The 16,659-nt window shown below is 42.1% G+C and overlaps 1 protein-coding gene across 3 annotated transcripts; it reads left to right on the top strand.

Moving 5' to 3' along the window:
- Positions 1 to 4,029: 4,029 nt before the first annotated feature.
- On the top strand, positions 4,030 to 16,168 carry lmnl3 (lamin L3). 3 transcript variants are annotated; one of them, XM_010877119.5, is made up of 12 exons: positions 4,030 to 4,483; positions 6,318 to 6,474; positions 6,753 to 6,878; positions 7,361 to 7,531; positions 8,379 to 8,504; positions 8,825 to 9,045; positions 10,275 to 10,497; positions 12,059 to 12,166; positions 12,508 to 12,624; positions 13,677 to 13,781; positions 14,034 to 14,112; positions 15,173 to 16,168. In XM_010877119.5, exons 1-11 carry the CDS (start codon positions 4,119 to 4,121, stop codon positions 14,070 to 14,072), a joined length of 1,758 nt encoding a protein of 585 aa, XP_010875421.1. In that variant the 5' UTR covers positions 4,030 to 4,118; the 3' UTR covers positions 14,073 to 14,112; positions 15,173 to 16,168. The 3 variants fall into 3 exon arrangements, with proteins under 3 accessions (XP_010875421.1, XP_010875426.1, XP_010875416.1); XM_010877124.5 differs by having other exon boundaries at positions 14,034 to 14,117; XM_010877114.5 differs by lacking the exon at positions 14,034 to 14,112 and having other exon boundaries at positions 4,031 to 4,483.
- Positions 16,169 to 16,659: the final 491 nt, after the last annotated feature.

Here is a 16,659-nt window from a genome sequence, read left to right as displayed (position 1 = left end):
AACAATTTCAATACATGACATTGAAAAAAAAAAGATTTGCCTCCATACATCTCTATAAAAAATGGTGGTGGGCTAGCTGAAAAGGGTATATTTAGTGACAAAATATACCGTTGTTTTCCAGTGCTTTTAAATTTTGAACTTGAGAGGATTAAGTTCTAATCTATGATAATAACAATGCTTTTCATTTGGTAAGTGTTTTCTTGCATCACATAACCCAGGAAAATGCTATTTCAGCTATTTGGACCATGGTTTTCTGCCCAAATATATATATTTGTTTTAAAATACAGTTTTTCCCAATTGCTTACAAGCATCAAACAATACAGAAGTTAGAGTAACAAAACTCCTCACACAGTCAGCAAAACGGAAGTGCGTGTGAACCCAAAATCCATGAACTCCTGTCTCATTCAAACTCAACCACCTGCAAAACAATATACAGGTGCTGGTCATATAATTAGAATATCATCAAAAAGTTGATTTATTTCAGTAATTCCATTCAAAAAGTGAAACTTGTATAATGTATACATTCATTCCAAACAGACTGATATATTTCAAGTGTTTATTTCTTTTAATTTTGATGATTATAACTGACAACTAATGAAAACCCCAAATTCAGTAGCTCAGAAAATTTGAATATTGTGAAATGGTTCAATATTGAAGACACCTGGTGCCACACTCTAATCAGCTAATTAACTCAAAATACCTGCAAAGGCCTTTAAATGGTCTCTCAGTCTAGTTCTGTAGGCTTCACAATCATGGGGAAGACTGCTGACTTGACAGCTGTCCAAAAGACTACCATTGACACCTTGCACAAGGAGGGCAAGACACAAAAGGTAATTGCTAAAGAGGCTGGCTGTTCACAGAGCTCTGTGTCCAAGAGGCGAAGGGAAGGAAAAGACGTGGTAGAAAAAAGTGTACAAGCAATAGGGATAACTGCACCCTGGAGAGGATTGTGAAACAAAACCCATTCAAAAATGTGGGGGAGATTCACAAAGAGTGGACTGCAGCTGGAGTCAGTGCTTCAAGAACCACCACGCACAGACGTATGCAAGACATGGGTTTCCTTGTGTCAAGCCACTCTTGAACAAGACATAGCGTCAGAAGCATCTCGCCTGGGCTAAAGACAAAAAGGACTGCTGCTGAGTGGTACAAAGTTATGTTCTCTGATGAAAGTAAATTTTGCATTTCCTTTGGAAATCAAGGTCCCAGAGTCTGGAGGAAGAGAGGAGAGGCACAGAATTCACGTTGCTTGAAGTCCAGTGTAAAGTTTCCACAGTCAGTGATGGTTTGGGGTGCCATGTCATATGCTGGTGTTGGTCAACTGTGTTTTCTGAAGTCCAATGTCAACGCAGCCGTCTACCAGGAAGTTTTAGAGCACTTCATGCTTCCTGCTGCTGACCAACTTTATGGAGATGCAGATTTCATTTTCCAACAGGACTTGGCACCTGCACACAGTGCCAAAGCTACCAGTACCTGGTTTAAGGACCATGGTATCCTTGTTCTTAATTGGCCAGCAAACTCGCCTAACCTTAACCCTATAGAAAATCTATGGGGTATTGTGAAGAGGAAGATGCGATACGCCAGACCCAACAATGCAGAAGAGCTGAAGGCCACTATCAGAGCAACCTGGGCTCTCATAACACCTGAGCAGTGCCACAGACTGATCGACTCCATGCCACGCTGAATTGCTGCAGTAATTCAGGCAAAAGGAGCCCCAACTATAAGTATTGAGTGCTGTACATGCTCATACTTTTCATGTTCATACTTTTCAGTCGGACAACATTTCAAAAATCCTTTTTATGTATTGATCTTAAGAAATATTCAAATTTTCGGATTTGGGATTTTCATTAGTTGTCAGTAATAATCATCACAATTAAAAGAAATAAACATTTGAAATATATCACTCTGTGTGTAATGAATGAATATAATATACAAGTTTCACTTTTTGAATGGAATTACTGACATAAATCAACTTTTTGATAATATTCTAATTATATGACCAGCACCTGTATTCACAGCACATATTTTCTCAAATGTTTACACATTGTTCCCAAAACCGTTAAAAACACGTTCAAAACAGAATGATGGAAACTAGTGTGCATTTCTGCAGTAACCAGATGGAAATATAAAGAAAATGTTTGATATTTGTTGGAAAATGTTAATTATGTTAGAATATTTAGTCAATCCAAACACAGTTGATTGCAGTTTCAACTGAAAACTGATCCAAATGTTGTACACTGTGCCCTTTGAGAGAAACGGCGAATGTGTGAAAGAACTCCGGTATCAATATTTCCAGGTAAGATGTCTGTTCAATAACCAAACAGGGTATTTACACATTTACACATAATGTAAAGTACTGTAAAACTATGGATTTACAGTTTTGTTTATTCATCTTTGTGGATGAAGCTGGATTCAACTTGGCAAAAACACACTGCTGGGGAAGAAATGTGATTGGATATAGAGCCACCATGGATGTCCCAGGCCAGAGAGAAGCTAACATCACAATGTGTGCAGCACTGTACAATGATGGTTTGTTTTTGTTGCAGCCCTGGAATTTGGGTACATTTGTTTTTTGTTTGAGCTTATTATTTTTCTAAAGTAAAATTTACTACATGCAAAGATGTAGAAAAAAAAAAGGATATTCCTTAAAATTGCTGTGTTTGTGATTCATTCTTGTTCCATATATTTTAGTAAAGTAATTTATGTGAGGTGTTTTTCTTACTCTATGATCAAATACGGATTTATGTGAAAAATCATTTAAAAAACCTACAAGATAAATCTTTGTAATTATCCCAGTTTTTAGTGTTTTTTAGGTGAGTGTGTTATGAGTGACAGTTTGTGTTTCTGAGTGAGAATTGTTGCCAGCGTTTGGTGGTTTTTGTGAGTTTTGGGGGTGAGATTAACTGTTTTGCAACGATGCATATTGGTAATGCACACTGTGTGAAGAGTTATGTTATTGTGGTTTTAGTAGTGACTGATGCTTGTAAGCAATCGAGAAAAACTATAAAGTCTAATGAAATGGAAGCGTGCAATGAAGACCATATATTGGCTGTATCATAAAAAATGCTATTTCTATCATTTATTCCATTGGTTTTATGGATAGGGTCCTCTGATATATATACATAATGCCCAAATACAAAAATCAGCCTATTGGCTACTCTCTAAAACTGACACCTGAAGTGGGTTCAGCCATAACGTTCCCTATAAAAGTGCTTCCAAAGTTGCACATATCACAACATAATTTACTCGGTGGCTATTATGTAGAGGGACATTGCATTGGGGGCAACAACTGAGCTTATTACCACCGCCCTGCAGAATGTATGCCCCGAAGCAGACACCTAATTAGATTACAATCACCACAGGCATAAATATGTAGAGGAAAAACGCGCCAGGGAGATGCCTTGTTCAGGGACATCGCCTCTGTGGGGTGGGAGTATTAAGTAGAATGCCCCCATCTGGATGAATAGATAATGGGGGTGTGTTCAGTTTTTACTTATCGTCATACTAAATGATCTTTGGGACGTCAACTGTCCTTTAAATACGTCACTTATTGCTTCAAAATACATCTTGGCACATCCACCACACAGGAATTGAGACACTGTAAAGTCTGTTCAAAGAACATTTTGTCAAAACATTGCTCAGTGTTTCTGTGATTTAGCAGACAATATAAATGAAACAGCTTGTCTTGGCTGTTTGTTAAACAGCTTACATTTAATCATTCTTTGGTACATTCTCCAGAGCAACTCATGCAACAAATCAGTGCAAATAAACTGTTCAACCATCCAATTCACAGACAGGTGACAATTTTATTTTTAATTTTGTAATGCACCTCATTTAAATTCTCTAAGATTACAATGCAATTTTTATTTTTATTGATAGGCTCTTATCTGCCTATCACTTCTACGTTCTTTATGGATTTCCTTTACATAGTAAATTGGTTTACAAGCTACATACAGTGTTTAAAGCACGTTCCGAAGCGACACAGCCCACAACCTCCATTAGGTGGCGCCGTGAACTTGCAATGTATGTTTGCAGGCCACCATTATAACAGAGAAGAAGAAGAAGACGCCTTCAATGCAAACTCATCGCAGTACATTTTGCAGTCACATGAGAACCACGCTATGGCTTCAGTCACCTCGTCCAGTCGCTCAGCGCGCCCCAATCGTCGGAGCGGTGCTACTCCGTCCAGCACCAGTCCTACACGGCTGTCCCGCAGCCAGGAGAAAGAAGAACTTAGTAACCTCAATGACCGCTTAGCCGCCTACATTGAGCGGGTCCGCCAGTTGGAGAATGACAAGTCTTCTATGCTGCTTCTCCTGGAGGAGAAAGAAGAGTCCACGACCCGTGAAACGGCAAACATACGACGTCTGTATGAGGCAGAGTTGGCAGACGCGAGAAATAGCTTGGACGGACTGGCGAACGAGAGGGCCAGGCTGCAAATAGAGATGGGTCATCTTTCTGAGGAGCATAGGAAACTACAAGCCAGGTAAAGGTACCTCTATATTTGTTGTCCTGTGATTATTGTGGAAAAAACATCAACAATATAATTAAAATCTACAGTTTATATTTATGACATACATTAGTAATTTCTTTGTTTTATCTTACAAAATAGGCAATGAGTTTAAAAAACTGTAATTATAAAAGCCTAAGGTCATAACCACATTTGTAGAACAGAAGAGGGTTGGGTGCATGTGCCCCATGCAGACAGGCCTGGGAGGTAACTTGGTCAACTCTGAGTTCCATTGGAGATGACTGGTCAAACAAAAGTATTTTAGGCTGGTACAAATTTCCTTTAGAGCAGTGGTTCATAACCATGGTCCAATCTGGTTATACTTGTCCTATCCACAGGGACTACTTGAGAAGCCTAATGAGACCAGAGCCTTCCTGGTAAAATGCACATAATGGGGTCCATCAAGGGTACTCTGTGCAGAGAAAAATTCAGTTGGTGCTCCGGGACAGTTATTTTAAATGAAATGACTGAGCTGTGATATTCACCTTTTTATTCATCAAAGGAAGGTTATAAAAAAAATTGGAAAATCATTGAATGTTGCCAGAAGCAAAGTAGGATCTGTCATTGTGAAATGGAAGACATTTGTAGCCAGGCTGTTTTTGGGAGGTGATCAAGAACCCAATGGCATCTCCAACTGAGCTTCAGAGTTTCTCTACAGAGATGAGAGCCTGATCCAGATCGCACACAACCTCTGACTGGGGCAAAGATTAATCTTTCACCATGACAATGACCTGAAGCACACAGCCAAGACACCGCTGGTGGCTTGGGGACAAGTTTGTCAATGTCCTTGAGTGGCCCATACAAATCCCAGACTTGAACCCAGTTGAACATCTATGGCGAGACCTGAAAATCATAGTTCACAGTCGCTCCACATTTAATCTAAGATTGAGAGGATCTGCCAGGAACCAAGGGAGAATCTATCCATATTCAGGTGTGTAAAGCTGGTGGAGGCATACCCAAGACAACTCAAAGCTATGACCACTGCCAAAAGCGCTTCAAAAAAGTACAGAATAAATGGTCTGAATATGTTTGTTTGTTTGTTTGTGTCCATGTTTGGGTATGTATGGACAGACAGGTGATAGAGTTTTTATTTACTTCCTAATGAATTCGCTACACCAAAGATTTTGGAAATGTTGGTGCTTTAGTGAAACATACACTAGATCATGATTCGTTCAGTTAGACATGGGGAAAATCCAACAAGTGGCGTGCGTCAACTTCATTATCAGCATTATCATTGTAATTTTTGTGACAAGCACTTTGTGACAACTACTGGTGTAAAAAGGGCTTTATAAAATACATTTGGTTGATCGATTGATCAACACCTCTTGCTGACAACATCAAATCATCCTGTCCAGACCCTTAAATCATGTGAACATTGAGTCCGGTGCCAACTAGGCTAGGAGATAATGTCCTTGTTATTTATTAAGGACATAAATGACGACAACAGTAGGTAAAGGTGTCAAATGTCCCTGCCCCACAGCCTGCCGAGATGGCACGCCAATTTCTATTTCATGTTGACTGTGGTAAAAGTGAAATGCTGACACACATGGTTACAACCCTTCATGAACTGGCAGCAGGCAATCAGGTGATATCCACCCTCGTAGTGTTGATGAAGTTGAGCTGAAAAGTGGAATTAACCTCTGAAAGTGAAGTTGTTCTTTTTCTTTTTTTTAAGTTGGTTGAAAATTAATTGCTGTCCTCGATGTCACTCATTGTTTTTAAGCCCTGACCTCTCACCTGTGTGTACATATATCTTTCATCCCAGACCAGGAAACATCGTAATCACCTGTCTTCTCTTTCATCCTAACAGGAACCAGAAGAAGGAAGCTGAGTGCAACATGGCTGTTGGTCAGTGGAGGAACTTGGAGGCGGTCCTCAACTCTAAAGATGCAGAGCTTGCCAATCAGCTGGCCGATAACCGGAGACAGCAGGAAGTTGTCAATGACCTCCAGGCCCAGGTGGCCAATGTAAGGGTTACACTCCAGGCAGGAGGTGTTCAAGTGGGGTTCAGCATTGGGCGAAACATGTATATTCTGCATTTCTGATGATCAACCATCTTTGCTCTTGCCAGATGTAATATTTGAAGCTGACTAACTCGACAAGCCGTAGATTGAAACTGGTACCACAGTTTGCTAGAGTGAATCTTCTGGTGCTGTTTGGAGGAGCTTGCTTATACATGAGTGTAGCGATTTACTCCTGGAAAATGATAAGCCTTTAACACAGAGTAACCTCTTTGACCTCTTAGTTGGAGTGTGCACTTGCAGAGACAAAGACACAGCTTAACTCTGAGATGTTGAAGAGGGTGGACCTGGAGAACCAGGTGCAGACGCTCAGGGAGCAGCTTGAGTTCCAGAGACACATCACCGAACAGGTAACGTATACTGAACGCGCGCACACACACACACACACACACACACACTGCAGTAGCTCCCTAACAGATGAATATCACAACACGACAATACCACCAGTGGGAGACTGATGTACTACTGACTGGTTGTAGAAGTAGCACCTTTTGACAAATAAATGCTAATAATGACATTACAAATAAGAATAGTGCTTACTGTATTATGATGGAAATGTTCCCTCTGCCTGCCTAGTGGGGGGGGGTGAAATCCTAAGAATTCAGAAGACCGTTAGGTTCAGGCGAGGGTTAAAGGGAAGTGGCTAGGGTAGGTTAGTGAGGGGAAAGGGTTTTGTCAGAGCTTTGGCTAAAGTTCAGGGATGTATGGCGCATTTAGTTTCTGTCATGTTGAACAAAAAAGGTGTTCGTTAGGGGGTTACGGTGGGGCCAGGGGAGGGGTTTGAAGTTGGAACCGTGGAACCTAACCTGCATCTTCTGCCTGCTGCGTGTAGGAGGCCAGGGAGCTCCGGAGCAGACATGAGAGTCGGCTGGTGGAGGTGGATTCCGGGAGACAGAGGGAGTTTGAGAGCAAGCTGGCGGAGGCCATGCAGCAGCTACGGCAGGAGCACGAGGCACAGATCATGCAGTACAAAGACGATCTGGAGAAAAACTACAATGCCAAGGTTGTCTCTCCTTTCGGAAACATTGGGCCAATCGGAAAAGTGTGCCGCAGCACTCACGTCCAAGTTTTACTTTTAATATGCCCCTGGTTTTAACGTGACATGTCATAATGTATTGAGATGGGTGTGTCATTGCAGTGTAACTGTGTTTCTCAGAGAGGCCTGAGTTCCAGGGTGTCTCAGTGTGCGCACTCTGGATTGTTAGGACAAACAGCAGAAGTGAAAAGGGAAGGCAGACAGATGCCAGTGCAGATTAGGGAGTGTGCTATCCATCTGACAAAGGTATTCTCAACCTGTCCGCGCTTTAAGTCCAAATCACAGTCCATAGGCGCTGTGGTCCAGAGCTTACATGACTCTGACGGCACCATCCACAGAGAAAACGCACCCCGAACGCTTACCCACATTTCCCCCACCAACGTCCGGAATTCTGTGGTTATGCGTTTTGGACTATGATGATGCCTTTAGGTAGCAGTGTACTCTTTTGTATACTGTATTCAAAATGAATCATATAAGACCTAATTGGACACCAGTTGAAAGGGAAAGAACCAGCAACCACTAGGCCCTCTATGGATTTAGTTTGATTAGAACAGTCATTGATCTATTACAAATTCCATCCGAACAGGCTGAATTTCCACATACCTGGAATTCTTGGTTCTGTTATGTGTATCTCTACTCATAGGAGAAACTGCAAATCTTAATTTGATTACCGGTCTACAGATGCATCCCTAATTTTGGGGTTATAATTCATCACATGTCGAAGGAGCAGTAGGTAAAATGAATTTAGATCTAGTGTGACATTAACTGTGTGTGTGTGTGTGTGTGTGTGTCTGTCTGTCTCTGTGTTAATCAGCTGGAAAATGCCCATCAGACAGCGTTGAAGAGCAGTGACTTTGCCTCCTCTACCCGAGAAGAGCTGTCTGGCACCAAGCTCCGCATCGAGAGTCTCTCCTCCCAGCTCAATCACTTCCAAAAACAGGTATTTGGTGGTGGAGGTGGACACAGGTGTAGTGCCATTTCCTGTTGACAAAGACCTGTGGGACTAATAAAGGTTATGGTTAGGATTGGGGAAGGAAAGCTGATCCTAGATCTGTATTTAGGGCTGTGTGTACATTTGTGCCCCCCCTCCCCCCCACATCTAATATTAGGACATCTCCAGAAGTGCTGGTGTTTTGTTTCTAAGTGGTTTTATTGGTGAAACAAACTTTTCGACCCTTTGGGTCCTCATCAGGTTTTTAGCTGATTGCAGTGTTCAGTGTTTTCCTGTTGGTTTGTGCCCCTATGTGACCGAACACTCAGAACAGCGCCTTGGAAGGCCGCGTGCGGGATCTGGAGCGGACACTGGACGGAGAGCGCGAGGCGTGGCAGCAGCGGCTGAGCCACAAGGACGAGGAGATGTCGGCCCTGAGGGCCCATATGCAGAGCCAGCTGGAGGAGTACGAGCAGCTGCTGGATGTCAAGCTGGCCCTGGACATGGAGATCAACGCCTACCGCAAGATGCTGGAGGGAGAGGAGCAGAGGTGACGCACGAATGAGCAGGCAGTGTGGAGGCCAGTGTACACGTTCGCGCAAGCACGCGCCCCCCCGCACGGTCACGGCAAGACCTTTTGGGGCTAGTGGGTTTTGGAGTGAACCGTCTCATGCATGACTCCTAATAGTGTCGCGTACATCCGTACCCCAGTTCCCTGAAGGGGGGGAACATCTCGGGGTACATGCCCTCACCGCAGACATGACCTGAGCTCAGCGTTCAATCATGCCTTTCAAGGCCGCTCAGCATTGAAGACTGACTGGAAGCCCGGCCTATTAGGTTATATAATTGTGGCTGTGCATTTCCCAAACCTATTCCGGTCTGCCCTTCATTGAGCCTTGACCTATCATAATTCATGTGCGGTCATGTTCGCTGTCAGGCGTTCACTTTGAAACAACCTTGGTGTTAGAATCAACCCTGAACATGCAGCCAGTGAGACTAGACCGTCGTGGTCTTCAGCCGTGTCAGCCTCTTATTTACATGTCTGAGAGCAATCCAACATTTCAAGCCACTTCCTTCCTACCTTGTCTGAAACACCCGACTCCGACTGAGTCAATGCCGAGGGGTTGGTGGAGGGGTTCTGGTTAGACTTTGTGACAGAGATAGCTGAAGCTGGGAGGCACAAGCTACTTGATAACAAACGGGATATAGAACACAAGGCTTAGACACGGTCGTCAGGCTGGCTGGGGTTTTTCTTGTAGGCATTAGCTTTTTATTTTTGACTTTTTAAAATGTTAACACCTTGCAGGGATTTTCCCAAATTGGTCAGTCAGGCAGATGTGCTAAAAAGTATTCTAACGTTAGAAACTTCTTAGAAAAGTTAGACCTTCAGTTCTGTGATGTTATCAGAAGGATGATGAGTTCACATGTTGCATGTGGTGAGGGCATTTACCCGAAATGTGACCAACTGGAGGGGAAATTTGGCATTAAAGAAACGCATAAGAGAAGACGTTTCACCCACCTTTTAGCAGAGATTCTACCTGAGCACCTTTCTGCTCCTCGGTTGGCAGTTGCCTCATCTGTGACCTGGACATTCATGCCAGGTTTTGTGCCACAAATCTGAAAATGATTTGCATTTGGAGACCGGAAAACAAAAACAAAGCATTTGTTCACAAATGACAATGCTGTTTTACTTCTAATCAATGTTAACGGTATGTTGTTGAGCAGAAAAGGTGCAAGGACATGGAGATGAACATTTAGGTGTTGTTGTTCTGTTTTTAGACTCCACCTCTCCCCCAGCCCCTCCCAGCATTCGGCCGTGGGACGCACACACGCGCATGGTGCTCGCAGAGTTGTCCGTGGGAAGAAACGCAAGAACGAGGGCCGCACAGGGTCTTCCCCGGCCTACAAGGTCTCACAGCACGCCAAGGCCCACAGTCACATAATGTTGTCTGATGTCGACCTGAAGGGAAACTACATCGTGCTGAAGAACACCTCGGAAAAGGTACAGCCCCCTTAGCTACCGCCTCATTCTGGCCAATCAGGACAGTGAGTACTTACCGCCTCGCTGAAACCTTATTGCATTGAGAAGTCCCAGCAGCCTTTGATGAAATTCTTATTTGTGGAGTTATAGCTCTTATTGGCTCAGCAAGCAGCGTTTGTATAGTCATATAGTATCAGGTGGAGGGGGCCGGGTACACTGGCCATAACTATCCAAGTCAAAACATGGCGCAGCCTTTGGCTGGCTATCTTGTTACTTTTTAGCTATCATCAGCACTCGTTAAAGTAATTATGTGCTTTGTCCGCTCTCTCCTGCACTGGCAGCTCTCACTCTCCCCACGTAGGGAGATGAAGCACAAGTTAATGGCGGTTGAGCAAGATTTCTATATTTCTGTTGGGCTCTAATCTCGATTCCCAAACACTTCAGCCAAGTTTGCGGAAGGTCTGATGGAACATTCCATCAAACTTGGCCTTCATTCAGTGTGAACTGTGTGTCATACAGACCAATCAGGTCTCAAAACACCTCCTCCCACATCTACAACTATCGGTGTGTTGAAACTTTTGATGTGGGACGGCTGAACATACAGAACAGCTCCTCATTCTCGATTGATACTGACTTTGGGTATTACAAGGCAGTTGTAGAAAACACACTACCGTAGACCATGTTTCAAGTTTAATTAACAAGGGTAATTCATAAGCAGTAATAAGAACCCAAAGGGCTTTTTGTCATTGTGAAGTTACCAAATGTCCCTCGTGTGTCATGTCTCTGAGTAATAACTTTAAACAGTGGTTATGTGGGGTTACATTCTGGCAGTTGAAACACAAGCTTGTTTAAATATGACTTGATATTCATGTTAATGTTAATAAAAACATACAGATATTTTTATTTATGCCTTACTAGAGCAACTGTTGTGGAAAATAGTACAGGTGAGCAGGGGGTGGGATTTGAACCCAACCAGCAGAAGTACATGTGCTTTGGCTGTAGCGGACCACCTTAGGCCTGGACCGTTCTACACCACTTATTTATACATATTTTTTTTTGCCATGAGCAAAGGGACCAGCAGCAAGTTATCTTGTGCTACTTTCACAAACTTCTATCATTGTTAGTTTTCATTGTCATCCGATCTTATTGGCTACACTGTACATATCTTTATTGCTTCATGCATAACAAATGTGGAGAAGCTAGCTGGTTTTGCTAGCTATTCTTATGTTTTGGGTCAACAAATGGGATGTTCCTTCGGACATTCACTAATGAATCAATGACATGGCTATCTAGCAACGTTATCATATTTAGATTTTAACAATCTAGCTGTTTTGAGTTCCCCCCCAAAAAAGTCTTCTTGTGCCAAAAAGATATCTGATCACTGTCATATTTTGACCTGCTATATATCAAAGTTAGCATCATACGTTTCTTTAACATGTTAGATTTTTTCCATCTTTTCCTATCTGTATCTTTTTTTTTTAATATAGAATATTTAATCATGAATGTTTTAAGGTAGTGCTTATTTTTCTGTTTGGTGCCTAATGAATATGCTACACCCCACTGTTTTTCCCTGCTGTTTCAGGAGCAGCCACTAGGAGGCTGGGTGGTGAGGAGAAGTCTCTTAGACTCTCCTGACATCATCTTCCATATCCCCTCTTCTTGCGTACTGGCTGGGGGAAACACCCTAACTGTGAGTACTCATGCACACATGCAGGCATTCATTGGGGAGTACTTGAGTTTGGTAGAACTGGCATGAATCTACTCTAACCAGACATTTCATACAGAATTACATTTATTTTTCAGTTATTTAGCTGTATTTCTTATTTAGAGAAACTTATAGTGATGAGTGCATACAGTACATTTTTATACTTTTCTTATATTGGACTCTAATAGGAAATTAACCCAACACTGGCCTTGTTAGTGAGATGCTCCACCTTTTGAGCTGTAATGGTTCTAATGACAAAAGGAGTTAGTGAGTGCAAAACTCAACAATTGTTGTAGCCAGCACACATGTCAATCTCCGTCTATCAGATCTGGGGTTCAGAGTCTGGCATTGAGGCCTCTCCAGGTGACCTGGTCCTGAAAAACCAAAGGAACTGGGGTCTGGTTAACAACGTGATAGTTACTCTACTCCGCCCAGATGACGAGGTAACTGTTCAACATCACCCAATCAGGGTCCTTTTATTTACAGTGTCTGAGAAGCTTGATCTTGCCCCTGAATGAATCTAATGTCGAGTGCACAAAGATACATTTGAATGAAAATACCATTTTAAAATTAACAATATCATGAAGAAATATTTTATTAAAAATATTGTTGCAATTATTGGATCCATTGGAAAATCTTATGAACAAAAACTAAGTGATGTATTAAGACTATTTAGTTTTACCAAAACTGTGTTTAGATAACACCTCCATGCAAACAAGTTATTTGAAAGGTTTGCCTGAAGAAAGGCCCTGCTGTCACCAAACCACTAATGTAAATGCCAGTAGTTTGCCAAATGTCATTTGAACTTTGATTGGAACCAGGATCTGAGATGTGATGAGACAAAAATGTAGTATTTTGGTATTAAGACCAGAGGTTGGTGTTAAATGCCAAATACATGTTATTTTGTGTACTATCAAGCTGATTACATTCCACAGCCTTTTTTCATATTTTCTTAGGGTGCCAATAATTTTGGAGGGCACTCTGTCTTAGTCCACATTTCCAAATTGCCATCTCACAAAAGCCTTGTTGTCTTTATTGCAATTGTGCAGCTGTTTTTGGAGCCATGTGTCGCAGATTTAGTAAACATGCAGCTGAATTAAGATCATATTTAATTTCCTACATGGTAAAGATGGTCTAGACATTACTATTATATACAGGGGAGGGCCCCTATCCTGGATTACCATTCTACTCTGAAACACTTCTATGGAGTGATTCATCTCACCATACAAACCAAATATGATTTATTAGACCGCAAATAAGACATCCTGGAATGCAGCCTTTGGTGAAATTAATTTGAATCCGGGGGACTTTTCCCCTGCGGTTTAAATCCAGGATAACCTTCTTCTCTCCCAGTTCTAACCTTCACTAGTGGGGGAGATCAGACTGGTGGGAGACCAGTGTTGGGGGGGGGAAGGTCTGCCCACTCCAACAGGCTGTCAGAGGGGTCTCATGTTTCTGACGCTGACTGGCTTTCCTATGCTGATGTCATCACCAGGTGATGGCTGAGCTGCGAGTTCAGGGCATGGACGAGGAAGACTCCGATGTGGAGGTTGATGACGAGTTTGTGGACATGAGCAACATTCACCACCTCAGAAGACAGGTACCTGTTCTTTTCCACGCACCTTAGGAAAATGGGAAATGAGTCACAGATGGGACAGGAAGAGGCAAACCAAACCGGTTACAAACGCTTAAAACGTCAATTCCAATTTCATAAACTCCAAGTGGCATTTTTTCCCCCCTGGGGTGTGGTACTGCTTTAGGTTAGGGATGAAGGACGGGGAAGGTGAACCTTCATTTTTCCCTGGAGGATGTTTTCTTATTGCTGTGATTTTTCTGTCACCATTTCTTTAAGCCTAAGAAAAAGAAAAAGAAGTGCTGTCTGCTGTTGTGAAGCGCCTACTGTAGGTGGTCTCCTGACAGCCATGCTGTAGGTGAGGTGACTATTGCAGCATGGCTGTGGACATCCTCAATGTGCCCCGAGTCTCACCCTATTCCCAATATAGTGCACCAAGGCTCTATGAAGGGAATTGGGAGCCGTTTTGTTTAAGCCCCTGCTTGCCTAACACCAGCTACAGCTCTTGTTAACGCTCCATGACCTAATAAATGTGATTTCCCCTTTGCACCCTAGTGCTTATAAATGTGGAAGGGCTTTTGTTGTTGAGGCAAACGTCCTACAATGTTGACAAAAGTAAACACATTTTAGTTATCTGTCGCCATTCTTAACCTGCGGCACAGTGACTAGTGTCTAGTGTGAAAACCAAAAATGTCCAGCAGCTGTCACACACAAAATAATAGTCTGTATGTATTGGTTTTCTTACATTATTTATACAACTTTCAAAATAACCTCTTGTATTTCAAAATGGCTCGTCGTACTGCTTTTGCCTGTAGGCTGTTGTGACCTGGGTAAGAAGGTTTGAAACCCGGGGTCCATATACCTCTGGGGGCCCGGGAACATTTGGGTAAAACAAACAATGGAAGAATATATTTATTTTAATTTTATCCTGACCTAGGGTGCATTCAAAATTAAGCAACACTCATCCCTCAGTGCAAATGGACGCAGTTTCTCCCTTTGCGATGGCACTGCTGGCTTGACTTGTGTTGGGTTCCCTCTGCATGAACTGAGAGGGCTGTGTGTTGGCCTGTCTTGTAGTCTTAGACCTGACCCTGGGCAAAACACTCAGGAGTCTGATTTTAGCGATGGACTCTTTTGTCTTGGCAGCACAGTGTTACTTTGCTGAGGGAAGGAATAAATTGGTTTGAAGATTTTGTTTTAGTTAAGGCAGTTATAGCTAGCCTAGCCACCTGAGAAATGCATTCATTAAGAATAACCTCCGGGAGTCCTTTCTAGCTACTACTTTTATCAGTAACATAGTGGCCCTGCTAAACGAGTCCGTTGTTGAGGCAAGGCCCTCCTCCAGTGTATCAGGAGGCCAAGTGTGTATGTCTCTGTGTGTGGAGTTTTAATGCTAATGGATGTTTTGTGTCTTCCAGGCTCCAGCAGGAACAAATGAAAGTTGCTCCGTCATGTAATCCATGCCATAGCACTGTTACAGGCACACCGCCATCTTGGATCGTCCTTGAGTTGGAGTGGTTCGGGAAATTTGCCTTTGAAATACCGGAGTTGAAATTACTAACTTTAAACTGCTATTCTCTACATAGTGAACTACTTTAACTCGGAGTCACAGCTCCAGTAGGACACTACCCATGGAAATGTTTAGTTTGTCACATCCCCTGTGTGAGCTTGGTGATTTAGGAGTACTGCTACACATTTGTGTGGTTTCAGTTAAGTTTTTTCTTAATCTGTGTAGTTTGGTATGGCTGGCTGTGCCGAGAAAAATAAAATAAGTAACTCTTTACACAAAAGTTCAGATTAGCTTGTGCTGTACAGTCTGCGATTATGGTCTGATGTTTAAACAGCACAAGCACATCTGAGTCTTTAGCATCAGAATGGCATTTGCACACGTACTGTGAGCAATATTCGGAATTCCCTTTTGTTCAGTAAAATGCAACCTCTTTCATTGGTCATTGTTTTTTAAGGAAAAAACTATTTTTCATATATGCCTTGTCCTGACCATGTTTAAAATCTGTGCCACGCTCGAATGGTATTATAGTATGTTTGTGCAATGACTTTAAAGTGACATGGATGTTTTTTGGGGATTTTCTACTCTCGAACCTACAGCTCTTTTTGCCATTGAGCTCTGACCAATTATGCTCCAAAAATATATTGTACAATGTGGAAATATTTATTATATTTATGGTAATCCAAATATATAAACAGTATTGTTTCCCCATGTTTAAAGGGTACTTTGGTTGCTTTGCAATATTGTTTATTTTTAATTTATTAAAATTATAAAAATAATTTCTAACAGTCCTGTCAATGGTCGGTTTTGTCTTCGAGAAACTCATTGTTGCCTTTCACAGTGTACCATATCCTTTTGCGTCAAAGTACTAAGATGAAGATTTCAATAAAGATTGGTCCTGAACTAATGTGGGTAGTTCATTGTAGGTGTAGTTCACTTTCTGCCTGGATGATGGATGAGCCGTTACAAATGTTCTAATGTAATTACAGACTGTAGTAATGTAATAGGTACTCCTGTAGTGGTGATGTTTGAGTCAGGATCCAACCTGGTGCGGCGCGATATAGGTGACATTTATTTTGTACGGAAAGAGGCAAAAACATAATTGTGGCAGAAATTGTGCTTATTTTCAGGGATCATGGTCACGATACACTCATTTCACTAATGATGTGAGACCATGGCATCAATATACTTACTGTAGTACATTCTGTTCTTACTGTCCCCGAAGACAGCTGTTTCTGTTGTTCTGCTTGTGATAAACAAACCTGTCCCTGATACTCCTGTACTCCTTAGAACACATGGAATTTAACTTTTGTTCACTGAATAACGGAATTGTTTAGTGCACTTTCATTTTTGTATTTCAGAAGACACACCTTTTGATTTTACAGAAATCAGTTAATG

This window comes from Esox lucius, chromosome 2 (genome assembly GCF_011004845.1).
Source record: "Esox lucius isolate fEsoLuc1 chromosome 2, fEsoLuc1.pri, whole genome shotgun sequence".
Lineage (NCBI taxonomy): Eukaryota > Metazoa > Chordata > Actinopteri > Esociformes > Esocidae > Esox > Esox lucius.
The sequence above is the reverse complement of the archived record's forward strand: the minus strand, read 5'-3'. Positions and strand labels throughout refer to the sequence as shown.

What these genes read in the sequence shown, in the direction of transcription:
- lmnl3 (XM_010877119.5), top strand. Translation starts at nt 4,119, where the DNA reads ATGGCTTCAGTCACCTCGTCCAGTCGCTCAGCGCGCCCCAATCGTCGG. An exon ending in CTGGAGGGAGAGGAGCAGAG is followed by an intron (nt 9,046 to 10,274) that starts GTGACGCACGAA and finishes TTCTGTTTTTAG; the next exon opens with ACTCCACCTCTCCCCCAGCC. An exon ending in TACTCCGCCCAGATGACGAG is followed by an intron (nt 12,625 to 13,676) that starts GTAACTGTTCAA and finishes TGTCATCACCAG; the next exon opens with GTGATGGCTGAGCTGCGAGT.